The sequence below is a fragment of the Grammomys surdaster genome, unplaced genomic scaffold, assembly GCF_004785775.1.
Source record: "Grammomys surdaster isolate TR1022 unplaced genomic scaffold, NIH_TR_1.0 165, whole genome shotgun sequence".
In the NCBI taxonomy this organism is placed as follows: domain Eukaryota; kingdom Metazoa; phylum Chordata; class Mammalia; order Rodentia; family Muridae; genus Grammomys; species Grammomys surdaster.
In genome coordinates, this window is record NW_021604613.1 from 8,690,364 (window position 1) to 8,703,373 (window position 13,010).

At 38.4% G+C, this 13,010-nt stretch overlaps 1 protein-coding gene across 2 annotated transcripts in view; it reads right to left on the minus strand.

The window, feature by feature from the left end:
• Positions 1 to 2,346: 2,346 nt before the first annotated feature.
• Pgap1 (post-GPI attachment to proteins 1) overlaps positions 2,347 to 13,010 on the minus strand; it is an 80,712-nt gene continuing 70,048 nt past the window's right edge. For both annotated transcript variants that reach the window (XM_028765586.1, XM_028765587.1), the window contains 2 exons: positions 11,753 to 11,857; positions 2,347 to 10,252 (listed from right to left, as the gene is read on the minus strand). In XM_028765586.1, the coding sequence (XP_028621419.1) occupies positions 10,114 to 10,252; positions 11,753 to 11,857 (244 nt within the window). In that variant the 3' untranslated portion in view covers positions 2,347 to 10,113. The remainder of the gene's footprint in view (positions 10,253 to 11,752; positions 11,858 to 13,010) is intronic.

Sequence of the window (13,010 nt, forward strand, 5' to 3'; positions counted from 1 at the left end):
GGAGTAGGTGTGGCCTTGTTGGATGGAGTAGGTGTGGCCTTGTTGGAGGGAGTAGGTGTGGCCTTGTTGGAGGTAGTGTACAATTAAAGTGGGCTTTGAGGTTTCAAAAGCCCACACCAGGCCCAGTGTCTCTGCCTGCTGCCTGCGCATCAGGATGTAAAGCTCTTGACCTCTGAGCCAGCATCATGCCTGTCTACTTTCCACCATGATGATCATTGACTTTGAAACTGTAGCCAAGCCTCCAAATAAATGCTTGCTTTTATTAGAGTTGTCTTTGGTATGGCGTCTCTTCATAGCAATAGAACAGCCACTAAGGCAACTAGGTACCAGGAATAAAGGACTGCTGAGACAGGCCTGGCCATGCTGCTTGTTGGGAAAATATGGAAGGCTCTGGGACTCCGGGCTAGAAAAACAGTAGACTGCTTTAAGTGGGCTTAATAAGCCATCCTGGTAGGAACATGGAAGACAGGGGTGCCGAGAGCAAAGTAAACTGTGGAGGACACCCAGCTCAAGAGGTGTCAGAGGGGAAGAATATTAGAGACCATTCTTATGATTATTATGGCTAAAAATTTTGCCCTTATCTGAAACACCAGCCATTTGTTGAATTAAGGAGTTTTGGACTAATATCGCTGATAGAGGAAATTTTACGACAGCCCATTATGACTGTGTATATGGTTGTTAGTGTTCACCCTACTATCACTGATAGAGGACATTAACATAACCATCATAGACTGACGCACCTTCAAAACACTATTTCCACAAGTTCAAAATGACAGTAATGCCTAAACAACAGAAAATCTCTATCTACTCCTTTTAGCTTTACTAAAAAACTAACTTAGACATACATCTCTTAGCACTAAAAATTGTTAAGATTTGAAAACAAATTGATGTTACTACTGTCCTAGTATTTTCAGTGTATGGAGGCATACCTACAGCAGAGCGCAGGGCAGCAGGCAATGACCAGTATCTTCCTCAACTGTCCTCCACATTATTTTTATTATGCAATTTATTAAAAAAAGTTTATTTTGTCAGAAATGGTGGTGCACCCTTGAGTTGCAGCATTAACAAGGCAGAGGAAGACAAATTCCTGTGACTTCTAGGCCAACCTGGTTTACAGAGTTTCAGGCCAGTTGGGGCTACATAGTAAAATCCTTTCTCTTTGTCTGTCTCTGACACACACACACACACACACGCACACAATCTTGACATTGTGTATGTTTGTGGAAAACTTGCTGGAGGAAGAAGAGTTCCACGTGGGTTCCAGAGGTTGAGCTCCTACATTCTCAGGCCTGGTGGCTACTCCCTTTACTCACTGAGCCACTCCATCAGCTCTCCACCTTATTTTTTGAGACAGGTCTCTAATTGAACTTGGAACTCACTGATTTGGCCAGGCTGACCGGCCAGCCAGCTCCAGGGATCCCCATCTCCGTCTCCTGCCTCCCAAGCACCAGGGTTATAGGCATACACTGCCTACCTTCACTTAGGTGTTGGGGTGTGTGTGTGCACATGTGCGTGTAGAGCACACATAGGCAGGTGTGAGTACGTGTGTCTAAACTCAGGTCTTCATACTTGCAAGGCAAGAACCTTACCAACTGAGCAATCTCATCTTCTGGCTCTCATTCTTAAAACTGACATTTTTTGGCCTATGTGTATATGTGTGTATATATATATATGTATATATATGTATGTATATATATATATATAATATAATATTTATATAGAAAGATAATGAATATTTACTCATATTCAGTGATGCTGGTTAAAAATACAAGAAACATGCCTTCCAAGAAATATCCTATCTCATTTGATTCCTTCTGTCCAATTCTGCAGCAGTGTTTGAATTTCTGTTAAATTTTTAAATTACTGTCACTTGGAAACTTGGAATTATAAAAGTCTCTCCAGTTGCCTCTAGATGCCCTAAGAAGTTAGGTTTATTGACTAACAATTTCTAACAACAGAAAAATGTCTAGTTAACAGAACAAACTGTTAACTAGAACCCAAAGCCTCTACTCCCAAAAGCCAACTGATTAACTGCAGAGTGACCTATACATTTGCATACAATGCCTAAATCCTTTTCATTCTTTCTATGTTATAACCTGAACACCTAGGATTATATACAGTTAGCGCATGAAAAAAGGAAAAGTACAGTCTCCGAAGAGTCCTGAAAATAGACTATGAACCACGAGGTGTCCACAGAGACGTATGTGAAAAACTACAAAATGCCAAGTTGTAAACTGTCGGCTTTTCCCGGCGCCCAGGACGCCCTGTGCTCACACACTGCTTTCACTAAAGGGCCAGGTAAAGGAGACAGCACTGCAGCGTAAGAAAACCAGTAAACAATCTGTACCAAATGTACTTATTCACCAAATTTATTTTTGAACATTCAGAACACTAGGTTATGACAAATTAAAAACAAAGCACCAAAAATCGCTACATGTTAATACCTGAGCAGAGACTGAAGGCAAACATTCACATAATAAAACTACATCATAATGCTGAAACACAGGTTAAAAAAATTCACAACACTCTACAAAGTAGAATATGTAGCAATTTCCCCCAAATTACAACCAGTTAAATGTAACAGTTGTTAATTACACCATACCAAAAATACACAGAAAATTACACGCATGTGTATTTAGCGCACTGCACACGCCACACTGCACTGGAGACGAGCATGCACGTTGAGACAGGGAGATCTGGCTGAGACTGGTCTCAGTGGTCACTTCAGGACAGGCACCCTGCACAACGCATTACTACACTACACTTTATGGATGGGAACATAACCAGTGTACAAATAAATGATCACTGTACACAGTCTCCCTCAGAAGCCACGAGGAGTACGTGCTCTAAACACTTAACCACAAGGTAGAAACTGATCTCATTTTACACCCACTGCCTGCACAACTTCTTTGTCAATCTGACTGGGCTTTTAAAAAAGACACAGTGTGATTTCTACATAGTTTTAAGAGACTCTTATTTAAATATAAAACTTTAATTGTAATGGAGGTGAACTAGGAAGAAATACATTGAGTTTATGCCCAAAAGTAACATGTAAAAATAAACAACAGACTGAGTACCCAGATACGTGGGCATCTTTGGGCAAAGAATGTGAATTCTTTATACTGGAAATTGAGTAATTTGGACTTTAGCAGAAACACTCATTATTTTAAATAAGCACATAAAAATATAAGACTTTACATTAAATTAAAAACAGAGAAGCTAATTCTCCCTTGATATCATAAAAATAATGAGGCAGGAAAAACATTTAAAGTAATGATTTAAAAAACCCCTACATTCATTTGAGTTTAGTCACTGGGAAATAATTACCATAAATCTAATAACCCTTATTTGAAATATAAATGTGTCTCAATCTGCCACAGCACTGAGCAAAAGTCTCAGAAGGAACTCATATCTTTGATAAGATTATTATCAATAAGACAAAGATACATTTCAGTGGTTAATTTTTCCATATTCAGCAAGTTTAGAAACAGAAGTGCCGTTTAACTATCCTTAAAATATTTTCTCCCAGAAACTTTAGCCAAACCTAATTTCTCACATATATTCAGACTAAGTCAATTTTAAATTAAAATTAAAAAACAAACAACAAAAAAGCTCTGGAAATTGAGGGTGGCCTCAGGAACAGCAGCTATGTGAATACTAAAGTGTGAGTCAATTGGTACTTAAAACTTTTATTTCAACAGCTTGAAAGAAAGGGATTTCAAACAATCTCGAGAAGACCACCCATAGTAAAATACAGTTACAGGATTGCAGGGCATCGCTTTGTCATTTTAAGGCACAGTCTGTTTTGTCCCAAATTAAGTTCACGTTCACAGTGATGGGTTATATTCAGTTTTGGTTATCTTGGGCATGTTGCTACATTTATAGTTGTCCTAAGTTTAAGAAACCACAGCATCACTTCAAAATGATACATGTCAGTGCCTATTTTCAAAAAAATATAAGTATGCAGCACAACTTCCTAATTTATGAACAATAAAAATGAACATTTCTCTCCCAACCACACAGCAGGAGAGGAGGAGATTTGTACAAGAACTCTTACAAATCTCTGCCTCGATGCACAGAACCTGGTTATGTTAAGGACAGGAATCTCCCACTTAGGCTAAGACCACTGCACACAGACGACAAACTCCTTCCAGCAGACAGAACGTCCTGAAGCCAGCTCTGACAAACTATCTTTCTACTAATTTATCCAGAGTCCCCAACAGTTATGTAGATAATCATCACTTGATTAAGACCAAATATTTCAGTATGTGGCTTTCTGTGCTGTCTCTTCACTTGTGAGACTAACTTATGAAAAATGTACCAACATTTCAGTACTGTAGGGTAAAGAAGCAGTAGAAAATGCTAGGCCAAACTAAAACGAAACACTGCCATTCCATGCCATTCCTCTGAGGAGTAACTAGAGTTCCCCTGACTCCACAGTGGTTTCGGCACCTGCTATGGTTCTAGTTTTGTCTAACATCCTATCAATGCCAGGGTTTTCATTAACAACTGTATTTCATAGTATTTGGCACAAGATGTGCATGCTAAATGGTTTGCCTTATTGTACTATATTAGGTTTTACTGGATAAACACTAGGGACTGAATGATCAGAGGCATACAGAAAGCAAAACAAACCCCACAGGGCAAGCTTTTAATTGTATAAACCAGACACCTACACCAAAAATGGATTGTGCAAAACAATTGATTTTTTTTACACCACAAAACAAGCCAAAGTCAGATTACTTCACATGGTTACCTCAATTAACTGCTCAAAGATTACTACTGAGTGGGTTCATCCTTTACCCAGCAATGTCAGGAAACCAGACACAAGAGAACACAGAACACACTATTCTAAAGCTTTGAAATTTTTCAAAGAAAAGCCAAGCATGGAACACGTTTTTATGATATCCACATTTATTGTAAGTCCTAGATGAAAAATACTGAAAAGATTACTTTTGTTTTAACCCCAAATTACTAAGAAAAGCTCATTGGCACAAATATCCAGAGGTATCTTACAGTTTCATTTAGCTTTGGTGGTAAAGTATGTTTGCTAACTGTGAGAATACTTAGTTTCCAATACAGATTACCCTAAAAAGAATTTAAATGTATTCTTTTTTCCTAAAAAAGGGATGTAAAAAGTCCAATATGAAACAGAAAAGGTATACATGAAATACAAAATACACCGTCTTTTAGGCTCTAGAGCAGTTAGTAGTGCTACATGGTGTCTATAAACTTTTGCCATAGTAACATCACTACCTTACAAATACTAAAAATAAAAACATTTAAAATAGCACGTGAACTTTACAAAATGGCTCCCCACGGGCTTCTTAGACTAAGATTAGAATTCAGATATGCAAAGTTTATACTAAATACCAATAGATATAGTTTCCCACTGATGTTCAAATCAACAATGTACAGAATGATTATAGGTTGATTCTGACTCAAGATACCAATTCTACATCAAGTCATCAGAAATTAACTGATTTCTTAGAATACGGGTTTTTTTTCTTTTTTTTGCAGCATAACATGCCAAGCACTTAAAAAAAACTGTTCTTGATTTTAAAATTATTATTCACACATGTTAATCAAGTTATAGCTTAGATAACTGCCAACTTTGAAACACATGGTCACCCTAGGTGCACTGCTACATTTACAGTATTGACAGAGTAACAACTAGCCAACCATCAGCATTGCCAACTCTTACTCTGTTCTTACAACCAAGCTACCAACATACAAAATTCTGTTTCTATTTATTCACGATATGTTTCACAAATGCAGAAGTTTAAGCATTTAGAGCACACATTTGGACTGCTGATCTGACTTCCATTTCTCATAATCCTATGAAAAGTCAGGAACGTGAGGTGCCCAGCACTTACTTAATTTCCTCACACATCAGTAAGCCTTATGTTGAAAGAGTAGATATCCACAGAATTATGTTTCTTGTTCAAAAAGTCTCCTATAAAATTCCAGTTCTCCATCTTACAGTTTGTAGGGTGAGTCCTATATTTACTTTATCTGCTAAGGAAGCTTTCCTGGAAGGAAGTAATGTCTTAAACACAGAAACTCCCATGGTTCCCTTTATTCGGGCAAGTGTCATACTCCCCAAATGGACTGTGACCAAATGGACTTCACAGTCTCGTTCCCTATGATATACAAATTCACAAATCTTCCACATGGATGAAAAACAATCAACAAAAACCTAGCTATCCAACATATCAACATACTTCTGGATTTTTCCCAAATGATTTTTTTAGAACCACTTCCTATATGTTCAAATACAGCATTCTAAAAGTTTGCACCAAACCAAATAATGCAAGACAATGCACTAATTCAGACCTGATTAATGAGAAATATGCGGCACCAGATTTATCCCATCATTATGAGATCAACAACTCTAGTTTACCTCATGGTATTTGTGGATCCACATCTCTTGAGTATTTGTGTGTGTGTACATGTTCATGTATGTGCACCCATGTGTATACATAAAAGTGCAGAGAGAGAGAGAGGTCAGACGGGTGGGGCAGAGGTCAATGCTGGGTGTCTCCCTCAATCATGTTCCATCTCATTTTAGACACAGGATCTTTCACTGATCCTGAGGCTTGCCAATATGGCCAGGCTGGCTGTCCAGCAATCCTGGAAGATCTATCTGTCTCCACCGCCCACCACTGGGATTACAGGCATGCACTAGTTAGCCAGTTTCTCACGTGGATTCTGGCAGTCTACACCTGGGTCCTCACATTTGCACCACAGGCACGTGACTTTCTGAAAAATCTCTCCAGGCCTACTTCCCATGTGCCTCCTGCAGCTTTCAGGAACTAAAAACCGAGTTCTGCTTCCCTCTACTTCAGCATCTTCCGTAGGAGGGATTAACAGAGTGCATGGTGAAATGAACACACTAGGCCATAAATGACAAGAGTAAAGGCTAAGAAAATGTACAGGGACTTGATAATAAGTCAATCGGCCTTGTATGACTTGTAAGCATTGTGAAAATGTGTCATGTTCACATGTATGACAATTATATAGAGACTATTATAGATCACTCAGTAAAAACTATCCCTTCATAGACAGCTGAAATTATATAACTAAAATAGAAAAAGATTTAAAAGACTAATCAATACATGATCAATATATAGGGCAGCCTCAAAAGTCAGTGTTAATCAAGCTTCAATGGTTTCTTTAGAAGTTTTCATCATAGTGATAACCAAGAAAAGCATAAAATTTACATAATTTTGGCACAAAATGAATCTAGACAAGCTGTGTAATACTCAGTATAGAACATAATTAACATACACAGGCTCCAGATTCAACTCCTGGTATGCTCATTCACATAGACACACAATTGCAATAGCAATTTCTACCTAATTATCAGGTCCAGGAGCTGGAGAGAAGGCTTAGGTAAGAGCATTTGCTGTTCTGGAGGGTTTGAGTTTGGTTCCTAGCATTGACAACCAGCAACTCACAACCCACCTACAACTCCAGTTCTAAGAGATCTACCGCCCTCTGCTGGCCACAATGAGTACCTGCAGACATACATACAAAAATGAATCTTCAACAGAAGTTATCAGGTCTAAATTATAATAGCAATAATCTATGAGGACATTGCAAAAATACTAAGTACTCAATAATAATCAGATTAACTGTCATATATATACCCGATCTATTTACAAGAACACAGTTATTAAATAAGTACATTTACCCAAAGGCTCAATTTCTTTAAAAACAAAACAAACAAAAAAACCCAACAAAAGCAGAACTCAAAAATTTGCTGTATTAATCGCTAACGTAACTAATATTTATGTAAACATGATAGATAAAAGTATGTGATGTGTATATAAAATGATTTCCTTTTAAGGGATAGTACTTTTCTTAATCAGATAGAGTCTACCTAGCTTTCTGTGTCTGAATGCTTGATGAAGATTCTATCAAAGAATGCCCATCTGTGTTTATGTGTGAGTGTGTGTCTGTGAGTATGCGTGGCAAATGGCTGAAGACCCAGACTACTATTATTGGAAATATTTTACTGGCATAAGTAGACTTTAAGGGCTTAAGGAGTTAGTACTTTCAGACAAAAATATTGCTGTGAGAATTAGTGTGCTTTAATAACAAATATACTACTCACAAGTAAGAAATCAGACTTGATACATCTCATTCATGAGCAGTACTGGCTAGGCAGGGAGGCTTTAGATCTCATAAATAAATAATCATGGCTGTCAAAAAGTCTAATACCAAATTTTGTAAAGTTCTTTCTGTGTGTAGATGTATGTTCAAATTCAGAAAGTTAAAGTATTCAGTGCCATTAAGTTGAGATCCGTCTATAATACCACTGACAGAATGAAAGACAAGCATGAGCAGAGAGGCCGCACATCTCCAGCAAAATTAGAGCAGATACATCCCGACTTAGATACGTAAGTGTTGTGCCATGAGAAAACTGTAATTATCCAATGAACTCACTCTCGGGTACTCAATAGACACTATGGTATAGTTTATTCCTCTTGACACTCTTCTAAAACAAGAGACTAAAAGGTTTTCACATCTAGCACAACAGCTTTTGTTTAAAAGTCTTAATAAGTGAAATTATGAATACTTAACAAGCACAATGCCTGTCAGACAGCAATGGAATCACACAAACTAACTTCTGTGGTGATAATGTGACCCTCTCACTAATGCTGAACGAGGAGAGATCCAGGGAAGAACTGACGTGGCTGACATGGGAGTAGCCCTCTGGTTGGCAGTAGTAGCTGAGAGGTTGTTACTCGGTGTAACAGCAGGTAAGACGAAGCTGATTCTCTCAGTGCCGGTCCTGGGTACCAAGGTAGGAGGACATAAGTTCACAAGTGCAACTGTGAATTCGCTAACACTGGAGGACTTCACAGGAAAGGCTTAAGGACATTTACAGAACACACGTCTAAGTGAAGGGCTCTATGACACAGGTCTGACTCAGCTTGAGTTTATTCTAACTGAAGGCAAAGAGCAACTATATGCTTCAAGCTCGCAACCTTCTTATTTTTCTGTAGCTAAGAATAAACTATAATTGGAAATGAAATAAAATGTTACGCCCTAGTGGCAAAATTGTAGTCTTAGGAGACACCTCTATAAGCCAAGATTCTGTTCTTAATGAGTGACGTGGGTGTGCTATCGACTCAGGCAGTGGTCACGTTTTTAGTACTAATCCAGTAATGGCTGCCCACTGTCCCTCTATTCGTATACAGTTCTGTACATCAAGTGCAATGTTGTATTTATGCTGAGACCATTCCTCCTCGGTAGATAAACAACTGATGCACACCCAGAGTTGCCTCAGCCTCTGAGTTATCCCTTTAATAAACTCTCCCTGCTACAGGCACTCCGGGCAACCACTGGGGCAAGGATTTAAGCCAGGGGCAGAGACTGGCTGTGCCAATGCAGAATCTGTAAGAAAATTCTTTTGATAACACGTCTTTTGATAGATCTCTTCCATGCCTCTAATATTCACCAAGTGTACATAGTAAGATTCATATTTGAAAGCTCATATAAATGTTATTTCTTGAATCTGAATTGCAGCAGTTAACAAAAAAGTCTCCCTTTAATTTGAGGTTCTTTTTCAGATGTAAGACGATGGATCAAACTTTGTCCACCATGGCTGCCAAAAACTGACCACACTCCTTCATGACTATTTCTCTTCTGAGAAAACAGTTGTCACTTTTAACAATCTTTTAAGACTTATTTTGAATATGTAAATTATAACAAATATAAAACCCACTTTTCAAAAGAAAGTCTGATGAAACTAGCAGACGTTTCACTTAGGTTGCAAACAACACTGCATCTACAGGTCTCTAGAAGGTCCCTGGGACGGCGGATGAAAGCTAGTTGGTATGTACAGGAGTCCGTAAGACAGAAGCCACAATATCCCTTCACTAATTTCTCAGATATGACAAGTATACAGATGCTACACCACGAACCGAAACCATGCTTCCACTACTTCCCTCAAGCATTACAAAACTAATTTCCTATCTTCAATACTGTAAAAATAGACTTGTCTTCTCCAGAGGACCTCACTGTTCCTGGTGGTAGGGCTGTATGTTCACTTTGTCATTGGTCCTGCAGGCAGGAGCTGCTTCTCCTTCTGTAAGTCCAGTCCTACATAAAGTTGCATAAGGCATGGAATACAAGAGGGATGATCACGAAACACGGGACCCTGTATAAATGGGAGGAGCCGAAAGCGATCACCCCAACAGCCAGAGGGAGTGGGAACTGGGAGGCAGTCTTCAGCAACTTACTGGAAAGAGATGGAGAAATGTGCATTATTAGACAAATTACACTGAGAGCCAAAACGAAATATGTAAACCTTTAATATAGCTTTGGAATATTAACACTGTAAGTGATAATTTGCTTGTATTTATTTAAGCTTTTCTTATTTATTTATTTATTTTTAGTTTTCTGATCACTCTCTTCTTCTGTTGGTGTTTTGTTTGAGACAGCATCTCACTACATAGACTTAGCTGGCCTGAAACTTGCTTTGTTCATTAGGCTGGACTCAAACTCACAGAGATCTTCCTGACCCTGCCTCCCAAGTGCTGGGATTAAAGTTGTGCACCACCATGCTCAGCTCTTACTTTGGTTTTCTGAGATAAGGTTTTGTGATATATAATAAAACATAAGCTGGCTTTGAACTTATGACCCGCCTTGTCTTCTGAATGCTGGGAAAACAGACAGGACTGTGACAAACCATCTGACTTCTAAGTGATTTTTAAATGATGTGATTTTTCTTTTTAATGAATTGGGAAAAAAAACCTGTCCATAATTTTATAAGCTCAATAAAAAACATGTTTCAAACAGAAAAAGAAAATACATTTCTATCAGAAACTAGCCATATGCTTAGTCTTTCCTTAACAAAACAGAAAAATACCAGTTGGTATTTCCGCAATTCTACCTCTAAAATCTTATCCTAACACAATAGTGTTCTTGAAGTCACTGCTACAAAAAATGCTTAATTTAATACTACTTAAACCAGAAAAATTAAATTTTAAAAAAGGAAGAAAAAAGCCCCAAGACAAATAGTACAACAGAGAAAACATTATTTCCCAAGAAAAGGAACATCATGGAAAACCCTTTGATTTTACTCAGAAAATGGAGAAACTGAGGTGAAGAGAGGTAAGCCTATGCCAGAACCAGTAAGTGGCCATGTCAAGATTTGCTCTTATTCATCTATATGCTTATTTGAGACCTGGGCCAATGTAGCCCAGGCTGGCCACCAACTCTAAGGATAACCCTGGCTGGAGGTTTCTACATCCCATATACACAGAGCACAGGAATGCAGGAGTACCTCTGCTTCTACCTTAGCCTGATCCTAGAACAGCTGCAAGTGTCTCAGAATTTGCAGGCCTCCCAGAGCAAAAAAAGATCAAGTGCTGTCATGAAACATGTCAAACACAAGCATAAAAGGCTAAACACATGCTAAGCCCTCAAGCACACACTAAGTACCTATTACTCAGCAGACGCAAAAGGTCAGTCTTAGCTACAGCTCAATCTTTTGGAAAGTTAAATCTAACATATCGTATCATTTAAGAATTAAAAGAGAAAGAACCTATTATTTTTCTAACAAAACTCCTACACTTTAGAAAACAGGCATAATATATTTGCATATGAACTATATTTGCATATAAATGATAGTCACCTTACAGCTTTACTTTTTACAGTCAAGTTAAATATAAAGAGTATTTTTCAAGAAATAAAGTGATAATGTCCAGTGACATGTAAAAGAAATAAACCATTATACCTTGACTTTATTGAAACTGTGTGAGTGTTTCCGAGAATCACAGTGGCTGGGATAAGGAGAAACGCCAGGGGTTTGCACGGGTCAGGACTAAGTTTAAAATAATACCTAGGATAAAAAGAAAACATGGAGCAACAAAGCAGAACTGATGGCCTTAAATGATCAGAACCAAATTCATTTTCAAAACATTCTAGTAACAATACAGTCATGAGACCCTAGGCTGCTCATGGAGCTGCCAGTAACAATTCCCATTCTAGACCGTTGACTCGGGATTTACACTGGGCACTACACTCAGAAGTCCCTGAGGAAATAAAGACATCCGGTGTGGAAAGCAGTCAAAACTGACTAAAAGGTTCACACAGCTCTAAGAAACAACTGACTTAAAATACATTAAGATATCCTTACACCAAACCAGTGAATATGGAGGCTCAAGTAAAGTAACATCTCATTAGTTTTTAAATTTCATAATAGTCACTTGCAGTCACTGACAGTAAGAATCCCATGGCCTTTGAGAACCTGACTTTTTCCTTGACTCTGACAAAATTTGAACACAATTTTGGATCTTGACTAAAATATGAACAAAAGGATCTCAACATCTGGTAACTTTTGATTTTGTTTCCTGAGTTTTGATTCTGCCATTTTTCAACCCAGTATGAAAAGGACCAGAAATTCCAACCACAAGTGAGCCACACAGCCTGGGACAACAGAAGGCATAGGAGAAAGCCAACTATCCTTGCAAGCTTTGGCTGCAGCAGGGGATTGGAATGACAGCGACCCCTAAAGTACATCGTGACTTTGCAAACTTACCCTTTTAATTTTAAGCAGAAGTAAGGATCCTCATGATAAGAATTATTGAGAGTAAGTCAGGGACATGGAAAGAAAGGGGCAGGGGAAGAGACTAAAAAAAATACCACATACAGGAAGAAGAAGGAGTCTCACAAGCATGAGAACTTGGGGAAGAATCTCAGTAGAAAATCACACGAGACAGGAACAAATCAAACATTAACAACAGCATGTAAGCAAATCTCTAAGATGAAGGTGAAAGAAGTGCACTTTTCAATAATCACACCAAACACACAGTCTAAACTCTCCAATTAAGATGTAAATGGGCTGAACTGTGCCTGCCCTCTGAAGGAAACTCATCTCTCTGACAAAGATGCTTGGACTGAAAGTGCAGGGATGGAAGGTGGGTGTTCCTGTCTCTGTAAGTCAGGGATGGAAGGTGAGCATTCCTGTCTCTGTAAGTCAGGGATGGAAGGTG